Below are 22,610 nucleotides of genomic sequence, written 5' to 3' on the forward strand. Positions count from 1 at the left end.
ATGTTCTCCTACTTTATGCCTGGCCTATTTTTTCCAGAGTGTTTTTTGATAAACAGAAGTTTTAAGTTTTGATGAAGTCAAATTTATCAGTTTGTTTTAGGGTTATTATTTTCTGGGTGTTAAGAAATCTTTCCTACTCTAGGTCATGAAGTTTTTTTTTTTTTTAAGTTTAATATTAAAAACTCTATAGTTTGATTTTTTGTATTTAGAGCTATGATTTGTCTCAAACTGATTTTTTTTTACATGGGGTGAGATAGGATTGGTCCTTTTTTTTTTTTTAACTTTAAATATGGATGTCTAGTTGTTTCAGGACCATTTGTGCAAAAGACTTTTTTCCTCATTGAATTGCTTTGGGGCCTTTGTTGAAAATCAGTAGACTGTGTAAGTGTGAGTCTGTTTCTGGACTCAGTTCTGTACCATTGATCTGTTTGTCTTTTTACCAGACACCCTCTGAATTACTGTAGGTTTAGAGTAAATTTTGAAATTTTGTAGTGTAAATCTTCCTGCTAAAGCAGTATCAAGAAGGAAATTCATAGCCCTAAATGCTTACATTGAGAAAGTCTCAAATCACTAATCTGAGTTCTTACTTCAAGAAATTAGAAAAAGAAAGGCAAAATCAACCCAAAGCAAGCATTTAAGAGCAGGAATCAATGAAATTGAAAACAGAAAAACAGTAGAGAAAATCAGCGAAACAGAAAGTCCTGGACAGGGAGCTGAGTGGCTGTGTTCCCTCTTGCCTCTGCCGAGAAGCTGCCAAAGCAGGGCCTCTCTTGCTGCCTTTATCAGGCCTCGTGCTGCCGCCCAGGTGTCCCACCTCCCACCAGACTGACATCCTCCTGTTAGGTCCAGTGGGCTTCTGGTAGTGTTCCTGGCACTCCATCTCCTTCTTAAGGAAAGTGATCTTTCTTGACTTTTGTGACAGCTCGCTTTCCCACTTACCAATTGTTAAAAGACAAACAGAAAACCTCTGACCATTCTTTCTGTTTTGTCCCTGTTTCACGGTCTGTCCTTCCTTGCCTTTCTGGGAGTCACTGTTGCCCCCTCCTCCCTCTGCTTCTCTTCTTTTCTGTGGTAGCCAATCCATTACCTTAGCCTTTCATTCCTAACTCTTAAACATCTCGTAAATCTGTCCACATTTTGCCACTTCTGTCTTATAACAGTGATGTGTTCTTGCCTGGACAAAGATGGTTGAAGCCTCCTGCACGTCTTCCTGCTTTTTACTCTCATCTCCCTCTCACCGTCTCTAGTCAGCTGACAGTGGTCTTCTGAAGAGTAAATGGATCTAACTCTCCTGCTTAAAATCTTGCAAAGGCTGCTGATTCAGTTGTGAAAAAAATCTTTACCATTTGCCACCAGGCCCTGTATGACCAGCAAGGCCTCTGTCTCTCTCCACAGCCTCTTTTTTGTACCACCCGCTCCTCATAAACTCTACTCAGGCCCCCTGGTCCCTTCCACTTCCCCGAAAGCACAGAGCTCTTTCTCACCGCAGGACTGGTGAAGGAGCTGCTTCCCTCTCATTCTCTGCCTCCCCAACTCATGCTCATTCTCACAGCCTCCATGTAAATATGCCCCTTCCTCCCAGGCCTCTGTGACCACACTGCCTCAGGCACCTTTCCTGCCATTTTCACTCCTCTGTTTCTCTCTCTCAACTTTTTTCTCTATATCAGAATTTTTTTATCTGCAAGAAGCAGCAGGCCTGACTCAGCTTGGCTCAAAAAGTGTTGTTTAGTCACTGAGTCGTGTCCAACTCTTTGCGACCCTATGGACTGTAGCTCACCATGGGATTTCTCAGGCAAAAATACTAGAGTGGGTTGCCATTTCCTTCTCCAGGGGATCTTCCTGACCCAGAGATTGAACCCATGTTTCCTGCATTGGCAGGCGGATTCTTTACCGCTGAGCCACCAGAGGAGCCCGGCTCAAACAGTAGGACACATACAAACTTAACGTAATTGGAAGTCGACAGTGACTGTAGGCTGAAGGGACGTCTTACTGCAGTGGCTCCAGCTCCGTCTCTCTGAGGTTCCATCGGTTATGCTCTGTGCCATGACTTTATCCTCAGAGTACTTTTTCCTGATGGCAGAACAGTAACAGTTCTTTGCCACAAGCTGTGCGTTTCCATAAGAATGAAGAAATTTGTTTCCTGCAAGCCTCTAGCAGACATGTTGTCAGGCATCTCCTTGTGTCTCTGAACTGAAACTCATGTACGTTCCTTGATCGTTTCTGAGGGCAGAGTGTGTCACTCGCCCTGAATGTCTGTCTGCCTGTCCCTGAACCAGTCAATGTGTTGGGGAGTGGCACTGCCTGGATAGCCCCAGACCCGTGGTTCTCACAGCGTGGGTTCTGGAACAGCAGCAGCAGGATCGCTTGGGAGCTTGCTGGAAATACAGTTTCCCTGGCCCCATCCAGGAAATTGTTGGGGTCCACTCATCTGTGTTTTAATCAGTCCTCCGGGTGATTCTGATGTTTGTTAAAGTTTGAGAACCTCTGACCAAGATGAATCAGGATCCAGTCCCCTCACGTATGAGCAAGGAGGGAAAGGTGGCAGAGTGGGTATCCGGGAAGATGACCGTGGTGACCACTGCATCTCGATGGCACTCATCCTGATTTGTAATTAGCATCTGTTTGATGTTAGGTCTATACTATCTCTGTCCCCTACAACACGCTAAACTCTGCAGTGATGGGCACTCTGGCTGGTTTACCGCAGTAATGTTAATGCCCAGCATAGGAACTGTCTGATATATGGTAGGTGCTCAGTGAGCTCTTGATGAGAAAATAATAAGAAGAATTCGTTCCTTGTGCCTCTCCGTGGTGTAATCAGTTGGCTCTGTTCCATGTGTGTCTCCCTCACAGCTGGAGGTGACAGATGTGTGCACGCCTACCTCAGCGGGCAGCCCTGCGAGGAGTCGCAGCTGAGCATGCTGGCCTGCTTCCTGGTCTACCACTCCGTGCCGGCCCCGCAGCACCTGCCGTCCATAGGCCTGGAAGGTAACTGCCTCTGGGCCCTCTCTTCACGCCTGTGTTGCCCACTGATGGGTTTAGCTTCTTGGTAGGAGGAACTTCTACTGCGTTATTTTCTCTAGTTAGACTTTTGGCTTCATTCATGTTTGGAGGTTATTGTTGACATTTTTTCCCCAGAAAACAAAACCAAAAGACTCTAATAAAACTACCTGAGCTTTCCATATACATAAACCTTTATTTCCATTCAGAAGAGGACAGATTCTTTACAGGGCCCCAAATACCGGTGTATACTAATAAGCTAACATTCGTGTTGTTCTTCTCTGTTAATTGACTTTTTTTTTCTTTATTTTTTTCTTTATTTTCTGGGTTTTCAGTTTATATTTTTAAAAAACACATAATATTAATTTCTAATATTATAAAACTTTGAAATGATAGCAGTCTAATTTTGTATGTATTTGAATATTTCCATAACAGAGTTTGAAGTTTTAGCATCTGACTGTATTTGTCAGACTGTAGAATCAGATACAAAATCTGTCCATTTAATCATTTAAAGTGTAATGACATTATTGATACCTGGCTGTCTTGAAAACCTCAGAAAAAAATGCACTGTTTAGAGACCTCTAGTTGTGGCCACAATGGAATTGCTTGTATTAGACAGACTCTCCCACACACAAAAAAGCTAATATAAAAGTGGACATCTTCATAAAGCTTAAAGGCATTGGTGGCAACCCTACTAGCTGGACTTGACTGAGGAAAAAGAATTCCTGAGAGAAGGGAAGCGTTTGAGAAGCTCTGTATTTACTCTGGCATTCTCCCAAAGGCACTTAGCAGACTCGTTAGAAGAAGTGGAGAGGCAGAAAAAGCAGACTCGTTAGAAGAAGTGGAGAGGCAGAAAAAGCAGATTCGTTAGAAGAAGTGGAGACGCAGAAAAAGCAGACTCGTTAGAAGAAGTGGAGAGGCAGAAAAAGCAGACTCGTTAGAAGAAGTGGAGACGCAGAAAAAGATTCGTTAGAAGAAGTGGAGAGGCAGAAAAAGCAGATTCGTTAGAAGAAGTGGAGACGCAGAAAAAGCAGACTCGTTAGAAGAAGTGGAGAGGCAGAAAAAGCAGATTCGTTAGAAGAAGTGGAGAGGCAGAAAAAGCAGCAGTGCTGCTGGGCGGAGGAGCCGGAGGTTGGATTAATCACTGCCCAGGCCTGGGGCTTACGGAGCAGAATCCCAGATGGAGGAAACCATAGGAGTTCAAAACGCAAAACCTGGGTGCTCTCTTCCCTTGAGGTGTTTATCAAACCTTAGCCTGCACGCGCACAGGGTAAAACTTAAGGAAATCTAGCGAAACCAGGACACTAAAATACAAGCGGCGATTTCAGCAGCACTGCAGTGCCGAGGAAACAGAGGGCAGTGCTCGCAGCCCGCCACGGTGGAGGCTTTGGTAAGCCTCCCAGACAGACCAGCCCTAAGACCAGTCTAGGACAGAGCTGATAGAAGAAAAATTAACCTTTATAGGAGGAAGAAAATACCTCTTGAACTTCTGTAATTTTTAATTCACAGTATCAGTGCTGAATCAAAATGAAAAGACATAAGGGGAAAAAGGGTAATATTAGAAACAGTCTTGAATGTGATCCACATATTGGAATTATCAGACTTAGATTACTTCAGTGTCTGGAGTTACTATGACTAATATTTCCAAGAAAATAGAGGAAAAGATGAAGAATTTCACCAGAAATTTGGAATCTGTAAGAAAGAGTTAAAGGAAATTCTAGAACTGAAAAATATAACTAAGAATTCAGTATGTAGAGAATTGCCTGGCAGTCCAATGGTTGCCCATGGCCCAGGTTCAGTATCTGGTAGAGGAACAGACTCCAAAAGCCATTCCAGCAGGGTGAAAAAAAAGAATTCGTTATGTAGGTTAGTTAGCATATTAGACATAGCAGATAAATGAACTGGAGGACAGGTGTGTAGAAAGTAAACAGATCGAAGCACAGAGAGAAAAATGAGTATCAAATTCAGAAAAGAGAGGAAGAGACATTTGAAGTACAGTGAAGTCAGACATGCATGTATCCCACAATGAGGAGAGAGAAAAAGAGAAGCAACATTTGAAGAGACAGAGGCTAAGAATTTTGAAAAATGGATGATGGACCCCTATGCAAGGTAAATGCAAGGAAAACCACACCTAGTTGCATAATAGTCTCTACTAAACAGAGAAAAAAATTTTTAAGCACAGACTTCCTTTTTCATCCAGGATGGAGTAACAGAGATCTGATTTACTATACCACCTGAAACAAAAAAACAAAAAGGCAGAAAATCCTGGACACTGCATATGAATCAGTGGCTTTTGTATCAGGCAGTGAAGAAGAGTGACCCCTAAGAGATGAGAAACAATGAGATTAGCTCTGTGATTGCCCCAGCTAATCGCCTTGACTATTTCCAGACTGGGGCGGGGGCGGGGAGACAAGGAGAGGGAACCCAGGAAGAACCTGGAGGACTCCGACAGCTGAGAATGCAGGGAACCAAAGGAGCTAGAGTTTACATGATGGAGTGCCGGAGAGGAAAGAGCAGCAGACAGAGAATGCCAGACACCTGCAGAGGGTCCCCCTCCAATATTAGGAGTATCTTTATTGCTCAGCACACGCATGTGAAGAAATTTCCCGAGGCTGAGGGAAGAACTGTCCAGATGGATTAGCGGGCACATTCCCAGTTTATGCAGATTCACAAACAGTGGAAACAATGGCAGATTTTGTTTTCTTGGACTCCAAAAATCACTGCTGATGGTGACTGCAGCCACAAAATTAGAAGATTCTTGCTCCTTGGAAGGAAAGCTATGACAAACCTGGACAGCGTATTAAAAAGCGGAGACATCGCTTTGCTGACAGAGGTGCATATAGGCAAAGCTATGGTTTTGGAGCAGTCATGTATGGGTGTGAGAGTTGAATCATAAAGAAGTCTGAGCACCAGAGAATTGATGCTTTTGAATTGTGGTGCTGGAGAAGACTCTTGAGAGTCCCTTGGATAGCACGGAGATCAAGCCAATCAATCCTAAAGGAAATCAACCCTGAATATTCATTGGAAGGACTGATCCTGAAGCTGAAGCTCCAGTACTTTTTACATCTGGATGAAAAGAGCCAACTCACTGGGAAAGATCCTGATGCTGGGAAAGATTGAGAGCTGGAGGACAAGGGGCTGACAGAGGGTGAGATGGTTGGATGGCGTCATCGACTCAGTGGACATAAGTTTGAGCCAACTCAGGGAGATGGTGAAGGACAGGGAAACCTGGCCTGCTATAGTCCATGGGGTCTCGGGGAATCAGACATAATTTAGCGACTGAACAACAACAGGAACAGGGCATGTTCCCACAACTTCACAATTCAAGTGGCCTTACTCAGGAACATCTTGCCTCAATAATGGGAAATATTTAGCCTTAAACTAAACAGAGTTCTAATCCCACCTAAAAAAATATTAAAAGCACAACACAAAAGGATTAAACTTTTTTCAAGTAATGTGACTACATTCAGGAACAAAGTTCAAGAATACAGAAATATGAAAATATCCAGCACCCCGCATTGATGTCTGGCATACAGAGGAACAGGAAAACAACTTATAATGAAAGAGGTGAGAAATCAGTGGATGTTAGTTAGCAGACAAGGACATTAAAACAGGTATTATAACTTTGTTCCATACTTCAAAACATTAAGAGATATAGAAGATACAAAAAGAATCTAATTGAACTTTTAGAGATGAAAACTATACTTCTGAGGAGAAAAATACACTGAATTGGATTGATAGCAGATTAGACATTGCAGAATAAAATAATTGTGAGTTTGAAGACACAGCATTAGAAACTATGCAAAATGAAGTGCAAAAAGAAAAAAATTGTAAAAAAGGGTACAGAGCATTAAAAATGGAGGAAGAAATTCTGGTACTTCAAATATCCATTTTACAAGAGATTGAAGTCCCTGAAGAGAAAAATGGGGGAGAGGGACAGAAAAAAATACTTGATGAAATAACAGCTGGAAAGTTTCCAAGTTTGGTGAAAACTGTTTCAAGTCCAACGAATCCAAAGTCTGAGAAACATAAAGTTATGCTAAGGTATATAATAAATTGTCCCCCCAAAATCTTAAAAGCAGCCAGAGGAAAAGAGCATGTTACAGAGAAACAGAAATAAGAGTGCATATTTTTCATAGGAAGCATGGCCAGTGATAAGTTAATGGAGTAACATCTGTAAAGAACTCAAAGGAAAAACACTATGCCCAGCAAAAATATCTTAAAAAAAAAAAAAGAGACCACAGAAGCTGAAAGAAATCATAACCAGCAGACCCACACAACTGGAAATGTCATAGTAAGTCCTTTAGACAGAAGGAAAATAATACCAGATGGAAATACGGATCTACACAAAGGAATGAAGAGCAGAAAATGGTCACTACATGAGTATATACATAAGGTTTGTTTCTTTCAGACTACTTTTTAGAAGACAACTGACTCATAAAAATGATAACAATGTACTACTGGTGTTTGTAAATTCTGAAAAGTGACGTGTATAATCGTAGCACAAAGACCGGGTGGGAAGAAATGGAAGTATAGCCGTAAGGCTCTCACTACCTGTGAATAGGTGTAATCTCACTTGAAGGTAATCCGTGGTAAAGGTAATACTATAAATCAAAAAGCAAACACTAAAAATAAGAAAACAGAGTTAGAGCTAGTAAGCAACAGAGGAGGTATAATGGAGTCATAAAAAGTACTCAGTCCAAAAGAGGGAGAGGAGAGCAGAGAACAGGCAGAGCAAATAGGAAACAGATCCTAGGAGAAATGTTTAAACCTAACCAGAGTGATGGTCACATTAAGTCTGAATGGTCCATAGTGTATCAGAACATTGGAGGTGTTTTCATAGCTCTTATGCATTTGTTCCCTGTCTTTGGTTTTAACGAGCTCTTAGGAAATCTGTTGATATTTATTTGCTAAGTCATATCTGACTCTTTGTGACCCTTGGACTGTAGCCCACCAGTCTCCTCTGTCCATGGGGATTTCCAAGCAAGAATACTGAAACAGGTTGCCATTTCCTTCTCCAGGGGATCTTCCTAATCCAGGGATTGAACCTGTATCTCCTGCATTGGCAGGTGGATTCCTTACATCTGAGCCACCAAGGAGGCACTGGGTGTATTTATTTATTATATTTAAATAATATGTGTATGTAGATAGTATTGTTTCACATATAGTTATGTCAGTTTCAGAAGTACAGAATGGAATAAATTAAAGTTTTTTATCAAATCATCTCCTAGAGTGTATGAGGGAAATCCGTAAGGTAAGTAGTGTCTTTTAACAGTTGTTTTCAAAGAGAAGAATACCAACTTTAGAAGTGATTGTGTGTCTGAAGCTTCCTTGAAAGAGGCTGACTTTGTTGAGTGACGTGTGACCCTTCCCTTCCATTCCATTTCTTCAGGGAGTACAAGCTTTGCGGAACTCCTCTTCAAATTTAAACAGCTGAAGATGCCAGTGCGGGCCTTGCTGAGATTGGCTCCTCTGCTCCTTGGAAACCCACAGCCAATGGTTATGTGATCATGGCTGGTGGTAAGCCTACCCTGAAGCGTGACTTCTGCACAAAAAATGTGACCAAACGACAAAGCTAAAGAAACCTTTCTAAGTTTTATAATATAGCTGGGGGGAATGAGCTGCACAGACCTCAGTGTATTTTAAAAATCCAAGTGTTTCAAATATCCCAGAGACTCTGTTGCTATCGGCATTAACGTGATAGGATATATAAAAATTAGTTGAAATTTTACTTTTGTAAATAAAATGTTTTGGTTTGTTTTCAAAACTCTTGATGATTAAGATTTTTCAGAGTAGAGCAGTGGGCACTGGGGTGTATATTAGTTTTTGGAATCTTTCAGCTCTGGTGATTCAGGTGAAGTGGCTTTATGCTCAGGAAGGCAGTTTTTTGCAGGGGGCATTATGGAGATGTGCACTATTTTTTTTTTTAATTTATTTTTAAGTGGAGGATAATTGCTGTACGACATCCTGTTGGCTTCTACCATACAAGAGTGTGAATCAGCCATAAGCATACATACACCCGCTCCGTCTTGAACCTCCCTCCCCCTCGCTCCATCTCATCCCTCTGAGTTGTCACTGAGCACTGTGTTGCACTCCTGTGTAACTTCCCATTAGCTGTCTGTTTTACATACAGTAATGTATTTGTTTTTTAAAAGGCTCTGTTATATAATTTTACTTTCTGCAGCAACAAAGGGCTTTTATCATTTCCTAAGGTGTCACCACATGTGAAGAGTTGACTCATTGGAAAAGACTCTGATGCTGGGAGGGATTGGGGGCAGGAGGAGAAGAGGACGACAGAGGATGAGATGGCTGGATGGCATCACTGACTCGATGGACGTGAGTCTCAGTGAACTCCGGGAGTTGGTGAGGGACAGGGAGGCCTGGCGTGCTGCGATTCATGGGGTCGCAAAGAGTCGGACACGACTGAGCGACTGAACTGAACTGAACTGAAGGTGTCACCACTGTAAGCTTGCTCATCCTGTGACAGTGCCGTAGTATGAAGGATCATCTTAAGCAGGAAGAGATTTCTACCTTAGTAAAGAACTGCCCAGCACGAATCCTGCTCTAGAGAAAATGCAAAATTCTCACTACAGAGACGTCTTCAGAAATTATATTTTAAAATAAAAGTTCATTTCCACCCAGGATTTAGAGAATGTACACCCACATCAAGTTTCTGGACTAGATGATGAGGAACGGTATTTGTATAAGATGTCTCCAGCTTCAGGTTTCCGGACTAAGAAAAAGAAAGCTTCCTGTTGTCTAGATTCTGAGATGCCCTCTGCCTCCTTAAATGGCCAGTGGGACCTTAAATGGCCAGTGGGACCTTAAACTAGTCAAAGCTGCAAGGTCTATCTTATGATTTCATGTTTTCACATCCTGAATTGTGAGATTCTACAGTTAATTTTAAAAGTGAAAATTAAAACAAATAGAAATGTTTCCGATGAGATTTTGACAAAAACCTAAATGGTGTTTGCTCCTTGCATCCCAAAAGTGTGCACAGTGGTTCTATTCAGACCTTACTGTCTTACCCTCACGTGTCAATCAAGGGTGAAGTGGCTGATTGAGAGGGTGAAATGTGCTTCCTTCACATTTAAAAGTTTTTCTTCTAATTAAAAATAGAAGAAAAAAAGGGTAGATTATGAAAATTTCATTTGAGCCAGGACCTAAAGAAGTCAGTACTGGGCAGCTATTGGTGTCTTCACTCTGAGTTGTTTGTAACTTGTAAGCTTTTCTCTGATTGAAGAATGACTTGAGTTACTTACGAATTGTCATGTAGAAGGAGAACGGTCATTAGAATGTTGTCAACAGAAGCAGTGATCAGGCTTTATCAGGGATTCAGCAGGCTGGAAGGCTGCAGTCTGGAAACAGCGTTGACTTTATATCTCAGGCCTCCTGAGGAGACAGAGGATGTTCTGAACAGTTGACTCCTGAGTAAGCATGCCTGAATCATCGGAGAAGTCAGTGCCAGCTGTTCATGGGCTCTCCGAAAATCTTGAGAGTATAACCACCACCCAGGACATTTTAGCCTCCTCATAGCCGTGGAGGAGGAAGAGTTGAAGAAAAATGCTTCCGGGTCCGAGTGGACCCAGCAGTGGCCTCTGTCACTTCCTGCTACTGTATGTTGGCGGGAAATAAATCCCTCCACGTCATTAAGTGCTCCCTTACAAAGGGGAGGTCCAGACTCGGGTCGTCTTGGTGGCATCTGTCATAATGTGGTTCCTCACTCCTGCTAGTTCCGTCCGTCCACCTCTTCTGCTTACACAGGTGGAAATGTGTGGCATTGCCTCCATAGATGGATGTAATTAAAGAAACAGTACATTAATACTGTTTCCCTGATGGATGTTGACACCTGTGCTCCTACCTCCAACGCCTTACAAAGCAGTGAAGGCATGAACTTGGGAGCAGCTCTGAGGCATGGTCGCCAGGCCTGAGCAGGGACGCCAGTGGTGGAAGCCTCACAGAGCTTCTGAGTGCTGCCCGGTCTTCCTTGAGTAAGGCCACGCTCTCACCCTTTGCCTGAAGACCAGCCAACTTCACAGCTTGCTGAGAGGGGCATGTCCCAGCTCAGGGGACCTCCTGACATCCTAGAAGAGGCAAGAAGGGGGCGGGACTTGCATCTCTCAGTGGTGTGAGGCTGGTGAACCTGCTGGGCAGCCCCTGGGTGTGGGAGCCCAGATGGGGGCTGGAAACGAGAGCCATGGAGCGGAGAAGGAATTGTTAGAGAAAGGGACGTGTCAGGACTCCAAGCGACACACGTGCCAAACCCATCCTGAGTGGGCCAGCCGGGAGACACCACTGGGGGCTGGGTGAAACTGAAGGCCGTAGGCCAATCTGAGACCAAGCCAGGAAGATTTTGTTACCTCCTTCATAAGGTTTGCGAGCCTCTTCTGGGTTCCCCATCCTCATCCTGACCAAGTTTTGTGGGAGAAGCCTCCCTGTATGATGATCTCTCCAGCTCAGCAGTGGGAGAGGGGACAGAATCTGGTTGCCCTGCGCCTGCTGTGTCTGCAGTTGTGAACCAGCAGTGGAAGGGAGCCGGGGGCAAGGTGGGAAGAGAGCCTCCTAAGAGGCCTCTCCCAGGCTGGGAGGGGGGCGGTGTCAACACTTCCTGCACCATGCAGACACTCGCGCTGGTTCCCACAGCTCCCAGGTGACTGTCCCTTCCTGCTTCCAAGACCAGGCTCCCCCTACTCTGAAATAGGGTGGCTGCTTCTCAGTGCAGTCACGAGCTTCAGAAAAGTGTTCTTTGGTAAAAGCCTCTAAAACCACATCCGTGGCTCTGGCCCGTGGACGAGGAAGACCTGGCTGTTGGCCATCCTCTCGCTTTGCTGCGTCTTCTGTTGGTGTGCAGTGTGGCGCGCATGCAGAGTAGGGGCTGCGAAGAGGGCCGGACCTGGAGGCTCCAGATGAGGGGAGCCCATTGGTCAGGCATCTACACCAGACACTCCCTTGGGTGGCCCCTGGTCCTGCCTCTTGTTCCGTAGCTGAGACCTGAGGGTCAGGGCCGGAGGTGGCCGGCCCGAGGCCACACGACCCCCAGTCGCTGCCCAGACAAGCCTGGGCACCCAGGCCATGCTGTTCATACAGAGAACTTGGTCCACGACTGCCCGTCTTCCTGGTCCAGTAGACACTCAGGAAGAGGCTGGTGAAGTGTGAGTTACTCGGCTAGTGCACCAGGCAGAGTTTATGAACACCTTAAAAAGCAGATAGATGACTCTTGCTTTCTCTGCACATCTTTGGAAAAACAAAGGTCTTTGTGTGTATTTTCTTGGAATGAGATTTATTGAATTAGTCTGTGTGCTGCTTTCTTAGTCATACAACAACCATCTTAAACTGTTTCTCTCTTAGCTAAAACTATTTCTTCCATGGTACGTTAGAACATGAAATAGGAAGTTTAGGAAAAGAACTTTATACTAAGTTCAGTAAAAGCACTGAAAATCTGTGGATAAGCACCTGATTTCCACCGCCTTCTCTCCAGGACTCAGTCAGGTGTGGTCTGCCGCCTCGTCTCTGTAGTCAGTGGCGCCATCTCGATTCTTAAGGGTAGGTGCCGAGCTCTGGACCGTGTGCACTCAGAACCCTGACATGCTGGGATCCTGGCCCGGCGAGTCGTGTTCTTGGGGGACTTGTCACAGGAACAGTGGCTGAAAGCTACTTAAGGCCACTCGTGTTTCTTTCATTTGTGTTTATGTGTGTGCATATCTCTCACTTATCAGGAATGTTTTCATTCTACTTACTGTAGCCTTTCTGAGGTTAAGCAGGTATTTGGGTAAATGTGTAGAACTCTGGAGATGAAGGAAGAAGGGAGAATCCTGAGCAGATCCACTGTCATTAGCACCCGTGAGATCAGATGAGAGTGGCGCCAGCCCTCGGGTGAAATCTGCAGATCCCCAGGGGAGGGCTGGGTGTGCCCTGTGCCACCCCCTCCAGACTTCAGCCTGTGGGTCACCGCCTCTGCCCTGCGCAGTGCCTGGATGTCAGCTGGGCATCTTCACCCCCTCCTCCTCACTCCTCAGCCTCCACCCACATTTCCCATGGGGGCCAGGTAAGAAGAGTGCCCTCGGAGGTGCCAGCGGGACATGCCGAGTGTGGCCTACAGGGGGGAGAGGAGGCGGAGCTGCTGCAGGTGGACAAGAGGGTGGAGGTGCTCACCTGGCTGCAGGGTGTTAATGCCAGCTCTGCGTGGCACCTTGCCTTGGGGTTTCTGCAGGTCTGCTGGGGCTTCTGTATCCTCTGCCCCAGAAGCCCCTCCATCTGCTTCCCTTTATCAGCATCCTTTCTGCTTGGGCTCCTGAGCAAACCCTGTCATGCTATGTCAGATGTAATGATCCAGGTGCAAACACAGTGTGTCCAGAGTGCCTACCACTCGGCTCCCCTGGGCTTTGCTGCCCTTGCCCCTTGGCAGTCTCCCCTGAGTTCCCAGTACTGTTCACTTGCCGTTTCCATGATCAGGCCCAGCTAGTCTCTGAAAACCGCACGTTTCTTTGCGATCCTGCCATCCCCGTACCAGCTCCGCTGATGGCACCATTCTCAGCACTGCAGCAGCGGTGACCTCCAAGAGGCCTTGGGTTACCTCCCACATGCCAGGGGAACCTTTTAGCAGAGCCGCTGGAGTGTTCTGGGGTTGGCCCCATTTGAATCGGGCTTCCCAGGACTGAACTCAGGAGGGTGGGTGGGGACATGGTGTGGCCTGTTGTCCAATCCTGTCGGTTCTGGGTTTGCCCCTCAGTGGCCACCCTGGGGAGAGAACCGCCCCTTAGCCCAGCTGCTTCCACCTTGGCCTTCTGGGGAAGCACTGACTGAGTGTCGCAGGCTGGAAGTACTGTGGTCCTTTGCTTCTGGAAGGTTCGAAGACGCGAAGAAAATGCTAAACCTTCATGAAATAGCATTGAACAACAATTGTATTGCTTCCCGAAAGGAGTTGGCTTTTTACAAGACCAACTGTTGTAACACTTGACTGTGAGGTTCCTGGGAACCTTAGCAGAAATTTCTTGGCAAAATTAGACATTTTCATGGGAAAAAAAGATGAAGAGCTCAACAGTTTCTGTCTGGCAATTACCCAGTAATACCGTATAGCAGCCGCTCAGTAATAAAACTTTGTACCTAAAGGGGCTACACATACGAAAGAAAATGAAAGTCGCTCAGTCGTGTCCAACTCTTTGAACCCCATGGACTGTAGCCTGCCAGGCTCCTCTGTCCACAGGGTTTCCCTGGCAAGAATACTTCAGTGGGCTGCCATTTCCTTCTCCAGGGGAATCTTCCTGACCCAGGTACTGAGCCCTCATCTCCTGCCTTGGCAGAAGGGTTCTTCACTGCTGAGCCCTCTCTTCTGTTCCCACTGTCAGCCTTCGATCCACCTGCCCGTGTGCTCCGTGTCTGCCCTCGGCCCTTCAGCTGGAGTGTCCCGTCTCACCGGATATGGCCGCTCTCCAGCAGGTTGGCTGCAGGTGTCCTTGGTCGTGCTCTCTGCTCCCGGGTTTCTCTCCTTCCCGCCTCCACCTCTTTTCCTCATCGCCTGGGCGTTTCTTTGGGCTCCTCTTCAGGTTCTTCCTCCCTGGCGGTGCAGGCCTGCTGCTGCACTTCCCAGCCCTTCTCCTTCCATCTGCCCTCGGTCTCCATGGAGGCACCTGCTCTGGTCTCGGCTCCATGGGGGCCCCTCCGTGTTACTGTTCAGCCCTTCCAGGGCCCTTGGGCTCAGGGCCTTGTTGGCTGACACCCACCGGGAGGCCAGGGGCCATCATACCACTAGCTGGTTTGGCGCCGCAGGTTCAGTTCGCGATGGTCCGTAGGCCTGTGGAGAGCTGGAGACCCATCCAGTGCTTTGTCTGTCTGAGGCTGCCCAAGGCCTGGGAAGGAGGCACCCCAGTTAGAGTGGGGTCAGGGTGGGTGGCAGGCCCCCTGGTGAGGAGGCTGTCAGGACCGCAGCTCCAGGTGCGCAGAGGACGGCCTCTGGGAGAATCCCCGTTACCCTCGTCGTCTTTATCATGGCCAGGCCCAGGAGGGGCCCCAGTGACTGCTGTTCTCTGTTTAGTATTGTGGTAAAAATGCTGTTTTCTTTGGAATTTTGAGACTCCTGATACGTACGGTAGGAATATGTGTCCTGACATATGCTTGGTTGTCAGATAAAACGCTGGGGATGAATGGAACTTGATACCAAACTCGGTTTATCTCAGAACACAGCCACCCTGCTCTGTCTCTCCTTTTCTCCTGGGGTCAGTGTGCGCCCCGCCACGCCCTGCTGTGAGACGGGGTGGGGGCTTAGCTCACAGGATTGTTCCAGCCCAGGCGGAGGGATCCTCATGCCCTTCATGGAAGGTCTCCCTTCACTTAAAGTAGATCCACACAGAAGAACGAAATTGAAGGCAAAGAAGACAGATACTGAAGAGTGTGCTGCGTCAGGCGCCGAGTCTCCGCAGCTGTCCTCTGTTGGCTCCATGTGTGTGCTGCTTTATTTTCCAGTGAGCTTACTTGTTCAAACACCAGAGAGCTCTAGGAGCTCCTTTCATCCTTGAGAGGCTAGACCCTGCCACATCCTTCAGGGACCCAGCCCAGGGAGCAAAGCACACAGAACTTTTGATGACATGCTGGAATTAATCTTTCTCCTTTTTTTTTTTACCCCAAGAGCCACCAGGGTAATAGCTCCTTTTCCAGAAAGGATGACCTCACTGTTTTTCATGTATTTATATTTAAAATTTTCAACTCAGATCAAAACCCTGCAGAGGTTTTCATGACTTAGATCAGCGCTTTCGAGAGTTTTCCTAAAAAAAGAAAAAAGATTGATATGCAAATTGGGACTTTGTACAGCATAGTTCATGATTCCGTAATGGAATCTGTTGGGAGAATTTTAATATAAACACAGTAATTACTTTCTGTACCACGGGAGTTCTCAGAGCGCTTACTAGGCTAATCATACATCCAGGGACGCAGTGGCACTTCTTCCTCATGCCCACCAGCCCTGGAGGTGACTGCAAGGGCATAGAGGGGTGGCGTTGTCCCCACCAGGAAGCCCCGTACTCACTTGGACCAGCTGCACTCCCCACTCCATTTCCGTGGGAACCTAGGGGGCGCGCTGGCGCGCCCGACTCCAGACCCAGTGATGTGGGTTCTGAGCCTGGATCTAAAAGGGAAGCACAGCAGGGTAAGCCCCCTGAGGAATGGCCCAGCCCGTCACCTCTGGGGTGTGGCCCCCCAGCCCTCATCCCCGACAGACCTCCTCGCACAGCTCGGGGGTGACCCAGGCTCGGTGTCCCATCGCATGGAAGAATTCCACCTTCAGCTTGAGGAACTCCTTGTAGAGGTCTGGCCAGTGCTCCCTGCCCAGCAGGAACTGGAAGATGCTCCGCTTGGACGTGGGGTTGTCTTCCTCCATGTCGGAGGCAATGTAGCTGCCACCAGAAAAGAGGGCAGGCTGGACTCAGCCCCGCAAGGGCTCCCAGCCTCAGGGCAAGGGGGGCAGTGGAGAGGCTGCCAAGGTCCCCCTGAGGAGCCAGCATCCAGGGCAGGGTATCCAGGCCTGGGTCCAGGGGAGCCCCATTGGCTGGGGCTCCTGGATCCAGACGGCAGGACGGCGCTCAACTCCAAGCCTGTCCAGCCCAGGGCAAGGGTCTGGCTGCTGTCATTCCCCTGGGGCTCTCCACCTTGGGTCACTGTGTCTTTGGGCAGCACGCGGTGTCTCCTGGGTACATTCATTACCCCAGGATCTGACTGGTTGCCTTCCCCTCCTCTGACCCTGTGACCCCTTCTTGAACCACCACTGGGGGCCCTCGGGGAAGCGCTCACAGGGCCAGGAAGAAGTGGATCCTGTTGTAGAGGTGACCGGGAAGCCCCACACGGCCGAAGTACTCCACCACCATGGACAGCAGGTACTGCGTGGAGACAGAGCAGGGGAGGGCGGCCAGGGCTGGATGGCAGGGAGAGCGTTCTGAATGGGCTGTGTGCCCCACCCCCGCCCAGGTGGGAGAGCCACCCAGGGTAGGCCTTGCTGGGGGCCTCCTGGCCCTTTGACATGTGGAGACGAGCCAACCACGGGAAGCCAGGAAGGAGACGTTCAGGGCCAGTGCAGGGCACTGCCAGTTTGTCCGTCCTTCCTTTCTGGCACCAGGGGTGGGTCTCTCCAGGGCTTCTGCCCAGGCTGACGTCTGGTCCTCTGTCCCTGCGCCCATGGGGTGGTGACCCTGCAGTCCCTCAGTCCCTCCCCATGTTAGTGCTGTGAATACCTTGTCAGACACCTTCAGGAAAATGTCAGCTTCCAAGAAGCTCTGGATGACCGGATCCTCTGCAAAGGAAGGGAGGCGTGATGAGGGCCCAGGAGCAGCGAGCCTGAGGCTGTGGGATTTCAGCTCACAGGGAGGAGAAGGACAGGAAGCCTCTCCCCCTTCCTCTATTTCAGGGAGTGCAGGCAACTCTCTTTCCCACTGGGAGGCTCAGAGCTTTAACGAGTGACAAAGCTGTTTTTTCCATTGACACAGGGAGAGTGGGTCTCAGCCGCAGGTGGTTTGCTATTGTTATTTAATCTTCAACACATGGGAGTTAATAAGTGTGCTTCACGAAGAGATACGAACCTGGTTCTCAAAGTTTTAACACAGTATTCCTGGAGCCAAAGCTTGGATATGGCCTTGGGCCTCTGGGCACCACATTTCTTTTCACTTCCTCACACTGCAAGGGTTTCCTGCCCCATCTGATAACCAAGCACCCTGTGTGGGCGGTGGGGAGTTCATACTCTCCCCCAAGCTGGGGTGGGCGGTATTGGGCATCCTGCCCTCTTTCTCCTGGATTCTGCCACTTCCTGCAGATAATAACCTGGCCTCACCTGCCCCCAGCAGGCTCATGGGGGGCTACAGTTGTTGTCCCTTGGAGGTCACCATTTTCCAGTGGTGACCTGAGAATATCAGATCCTCTTTGTTCTTCACTCTTTACCCTGGACAATGACATTTGCGCAGATGGGAGGATGGAGGGATTGTGGATCATTTTGCCCTCCCTGACACAGGGAGCAGCTGAAAGCCTGGCTCCGAGCTGTGTGATGATGAAAATGGTCTAGATCTTTCTATCCAGCATGGTAGCTGTCAGGACTTCCCCTGGCAGTGTAGTGGACAGCAGTCTGCCTGCCAGTGAAGGGGATGCGAGTCCGATCCCTGCTCTGGGAGGGAGGGTTCCACATGCCATGAGGCAACTAAGCCCGTGTGCTGTGATTGCTGAAGCCTGAGCACAGGGCCTGTGCTCTGCGACAAGAGAAGCCCCCGCAAGGAGAAGCCTGCTCACAGAAACTACAAAAAGCCTGAATGCAGCAAAAACACCCAGTGCAGCAGCAAAAAGTAGTTGTTGGCCATGTGTGGCTACTGAGCATATGAAATGTGGCTGGTGAGAAGAACCAGGAACTGAGCTTCAGAAGTTTAAATATTCAGTGTTGAATAACTGCACACAGCTAGTGGACAGTGTCATGTGTGTGTCATCCCTAAACTACCACACTGGGCCCTGCCTCAGGTCATGACGTCACCTCTGCAGACCTTCCCTGAGTATCTGTATCACAAAACTCCTACTCTTGTCCACAGTCCATCTCTAGGTGCCATTGTGCTGTGTGCTAAGTCCCTTCAGTTCTGTCTGACTCTTTGTGACCCTATGGACTGTAGCCCCCAGGCTCCCCTGTCCATGGGATTCTCCAGGCAAGAAGACCGGAGTGGGTTGCCATGCCCTCCTCCAGGGGGTCTTCCCGACCCAGGGTTTGAACCCGTCTCGTAGGTCTCCTGCTTTGGCAGGTGGGTTCTTTACCACTAGTGCCCCCTGGGAAGCCCCTAGGTGTCACCGATGTTGTTGGTCTTTTCTGAGTCAGCTCTTTGCATCAGGTGGCCAAAGTACTGGAGCTTCAGCTTCAGCATCAGTCCTGCCAATGGATATTCAGGTGTCACTGCCTTTCCAGAATTTTCCTTCTCTGCATTTGTCACTGGCAAATTACTTACTTTTGTAATTATTCTGGGCCTCCTCCCACTTTGACCATCAAGGCAGCAAGATCTAGTTGATCCTTTCGTCACTGATCTCTAAAACCTTAACTGGATGGAATAAATGTGGGCAGAGAATTCCCCCCTTGATTTGTCCTAAACTGTCTTGATCATTGAACATAGCCATGAGTCTTTTTCTCTTCTCCCTCCAAGAACTTGTCTCAGAGGAAAACCCATTGGCACCACAGCAGAACCAGAACATGAAAGCCTGGTGATCTGCTGCTGCGCCACTTGGACACCTCTCAGCTCCAAGCCCCAGGGGGTCTTGGCCACAATCCCTGGGCCCTGGGATCCTCGGTGAAGAAGAGACCTGACTCTCCACTGGCTCAGAACACACACCCAGAAGTCGGTAGAAGGCTTCTTGGTCTTCTGGACGATAGCTAGGTCTTCTCCTCTTGTTCATCCTGAGTTTTGTTCCCTCAATGTGATCGACAGTCCATATGTTCCTCCTCTGCTCCCTCTTATTCCAGGACTTCAACTCAGAGACAGCTTCTGAGGAGCTGGGGTGGGAGGCCAGGGAGCTGCTCTTGTGGGCTGCTGCAGAAACAAGACTCTGTGTGAGCACAAGACTCTTGTGTAAACAAGATCTGACCCACCTGGGAGGTCCTGAATCCATCCTTTTAGCTCACCTGAAGACGGGATCCTGCCACCCAAGGTCCGCCATGAGGGCAAGATGACAGTGGTTGCTCAGCAGTAACTGATGCTTCGTGGAGGGCTAGGGAAGCCAAGAACACATACCTGCCTTCACATCCGTTAGTTTCTTCCTCTTCTGGCCTCTCATCTTCCTGGTTCTCTGCTCAGGGCCAGCCTCCAGAGGGGCAAGACTGGAGGCCAGAGGGCTCCCATTCCTGGAAGCTGCTGGAGAGAGGAAGGACCCTGTGTGGTCAGGGTGGGGGACCCACCTGGGAAATACTGGGCTCTTTCCTTTTCGCTTTGCTCACCTTGAGGTCTTTGCATATGATATCTGAAGAATAAGAATGACCGTCACCCGCTTTGTGCTCATCTATGAAGGAGGGTGTGTGTGTGCATGCTTGGTTGTTTCAGTTGGCTTCGACTCTTTGCCATCCCATGAACTGTTGCCTGCTGGGCTCCTCTGTCCATGGGATTCTCCAGGCAAGAATACTGGAGTGGGTTGCCTTGCCCTCCTCCAGGGGATCTCCCCAACCCAAGGATTGAACCCGCATCTCCTGTGTCTCCTGCATTGCTGGTGGATTCTATACCCACTAAACCACTTCAGAATCCTCATAAAGGAGGGTAGGAATTGAGTAAATAATTACCTTTCTTTGCCGGGGAAATCCTGTGCTCCTGGGCCTCTTTCCATGGCTCTTTCTGCCTGGGGGACTCCTCTATGGAGATAAATGTGAAATTCTCTGGTCATTGGTGTCTTTAATAACTACAAAAGTGAACAAGAGAGTGGCCTCCTGTCTCCCCACCCTGGACACCCTTTCCCCCACCCTGCAGATGCACAGTCGTGAGAGTTCAGGGAATTGATGCTGGAGCCATGGCGACCTGTCACCTTCATTCAGAGACCAGGGATAAAGTCAGGGCAGGGGGCGGGGGCGCGAATGACCACACGCACCTGCCTTCCCTTCCATGCACACCCTTTTCTTCTTTGCTGAGTCCTGTTGGTTTGGAGCTGTCTCCGAGGCAGCCAATGAGGAGCTCAGAGGGATTCTGTCTTTTCTGGGCAGCAAAGAAAGAAACCAACTTGACCTTGACCAGGCCATTTCTTTCTGCTTAACTTGCTGATTGTGAGACCAAATAATATTTAAAATAGCAATAACTGTAGCTAACAGTTATTGACTGCTTAGTAAACTTCAGATATTTTTTAGTGGTTGGGAATTACCTCATTCAATCCTTATAATGAGGCATGAGGTTAAGTATATAACTCGCCTATTTACAGGTGAGGAAGCAATGATGTAATTTGTCTCAGGTTTGCTCCTTAACTGTGGCTAGAGCTCTTTGGACTTGGGATTAGAACTTGAGTCTGGGACTTCCCTGATGGTCCATTGACTAAGACTCCATGCTCCCAATGCAGGGGCCTCGAGTTCCATATTGTCAGGGAACTAGATCCCAACTAAGACGCAGTACAACCAAATAAATAAGTGAATAGATACTAAAAAAAAACCTCGTGTCTGACCAGTGCTCAAGGGAAGAATGGCTTGTGGCAGCCACCACTGAGCCTCAGTCTCATTTCCATTAGGGTCGAACTGGGCCACCTTTCATGCTATGTTATCAGCTCTACCTGTGTGCATGCTCAGTTGTGTTTAATTCTTTGCAAACCCATGGACTGTAGCCTGCCAGGCTCCTCTGTCCATGGAATTTTCCAGACAAGAATACTGGAGTGGGTTGCCATTTCCTTCTCCAGGGGATCTTCTGGACCAGGGGATCAAATCGCCACCTCTGGCATCTCCTGCATTGGCCACCTGGGAAGCCCTGTGAACCACTATAAAACCACGGGCAATCAAGCCTGGCAAAAGTCTGAGCAGAGTGGCCCAAGCCAGTCTGAAACAGTCCTGGAAGCTGATTGAGAGGGCACCCCCTCCAGAAGTCCAGTCCCGCCTGTGCCTCTGAGGGCAGTGTTCCCCCTGAATGATGTCCACATGCGCCCAGGGTTCTCAAGGGCAAGTTCTCTGTAGAAATCGCTTTACTCTCTCTCCCCCCTTCCCCCAGATTCATTTTGTTCTCCTCTTACCCACATCCTCTCTGGTTCTCTTCCCCCCGCACCCCAAACTTGAGACCTATTTGTATTTCTACTGCATCCCAGTCACTCATCTGGAAATTCACAGGTGGCCTCTTCCACATCCACTGTGACAGTTTGGAAGGACACAGTTCAGGACCCAAGATTCGCCTTAGTACAGAAAAGAGTGATGCCCACCCGGAGGGAACACCATGAGGCTCCCTCAAGACCTAGGCCCCCACCCTTACTCAACATGCAGACTTACAGCAGCGGGAGAAGACCACGGACTGTAGCCAAGTGTTCAGGATCCCATGGCTTCCGAGATTCCGGAGCCCTTGCCATGAGTTCATGATGATGTCACACCATTCCGCCAGGAAGTGCTCTTGGGTTTATAAGACTCTCAAGGAAAAGACTGTGGGCCTCAGGAGGAGGGAGTTAGTGTCCCAGGCTGTACACTGGGATCACTTTCTCTTGCCCCAGTAATAGCTCTGAAACTCAGCTTTTGTTTTGTCTAACCAATTCATGTTTCTAAATGAAAGTGATACATCCACATATCCAAAAAGTGATAAAAATTGATGAATATCCATAATAAAGTTGTTTATTTTTTCTATCTTTCTTGTGTTTACTACATTTCTTGATTTGTGTTTAGCTATGATTATATTGGAGAAGGCAATGGCACCCCACTCCAGTACTCTTGCCTGGAAAATCCCATGGACGGAGGAGCCTGGTAGGCTGCAGTCCATGGGGTCGCTAGGAGTCGGACACGACTGAGCGACTTCACTTTGACTTTTCACTTTCATCCATTGGAGGAGGAAGTGGCAACCCACTCCAGTGTTCTTGCCTGGAGAATCCCAGGGACGGGGGAGCCTGATGGGCTGCCGTCTATGGGGTCGCACAGAGTCGGATACAACTGAAGCAACTTAGCAGCAGCAGCATGATTA

The 22,610-nt window shown here is 48.2% G+C and overlaps 2 protein-coding genes across 5 annotated transcripts in view; one reads left to right on the top strand and one right to left on the bottom strand.

Annotated features, from left to right (window-relative positions):
- The window catches only part of ANAPC1 (anaphase promoting complex subunit 1), a 100,469-nt gene extending 90,508 nt beyond the window's left edge, over positions 1–9,961 (top strand). For all 4 annotated transcript variants that reach the window (XM_061431427.1, XM_061431426.1, XM_061431429.1 and 1 more), the window contains exons 47-48: positions 2,851–2,985; positions 8,390–9,961. In XM_061431427.1, coding sequence (XP_061287411.1) covers positions 2,851–2,985; positions 8,390–8,505 — 251 coding nt within the window. In that variant the 3' untranslated portion in view covers positions 8,506–9,961. The remainder of the gene's footprint in view (positions 1–2,850; positions 2,986–8,389) is intronic.
- A 5,243-nt stretch (positions 9,962–15,204) lies between these two features.
- On the bottom strand, positions 15,205–21,995 carry LOC133256645 (speedy protein E5-like). The gene is made up of 10 exons (XM_061431432.1): positions 21,935–21,995; positions 20,569–20,672; positions 20,267–20,335; positions 19,728–19,844; positions 19,329–19,526; positions 17,214–17,272; positions 16,777–16,862; positions 16,208–16,382; positions 16,016–16,114; positions 15,205–15,755 (listed from the first exon to the last, which is right to left on the bottom strand). Exons 2-9 carry the CDS (start codon positions 20,582–20,584, stop codon positions 16,055–16,057), a joined length of 780 nt encoding a protein of 259 aa, XP_061287416.1. The 5' UTR covers positions 20,585–20,672; positions 21,935–21,995; the 3' UTR covers positions 15,205–15,755; positions 16,016–16,054.
- Positions 21,996–22,610: the final 615 nt, after the last annotated feature.

The sequence above is a fragment of the Bos javanicus genome, chromosome 11, assembly GCF_032452875.1.
Source record: "Bos javanicus breed banteng chromosome 11, ARS-OSU_banteng_1.0, whole genome shotgun sequence".
Lineage (NCBI taxonomy): Eukaryota > Metazoa > Chordata > Mammalia > Artiodactyla > Bovidae > Bos > Bos javanicus.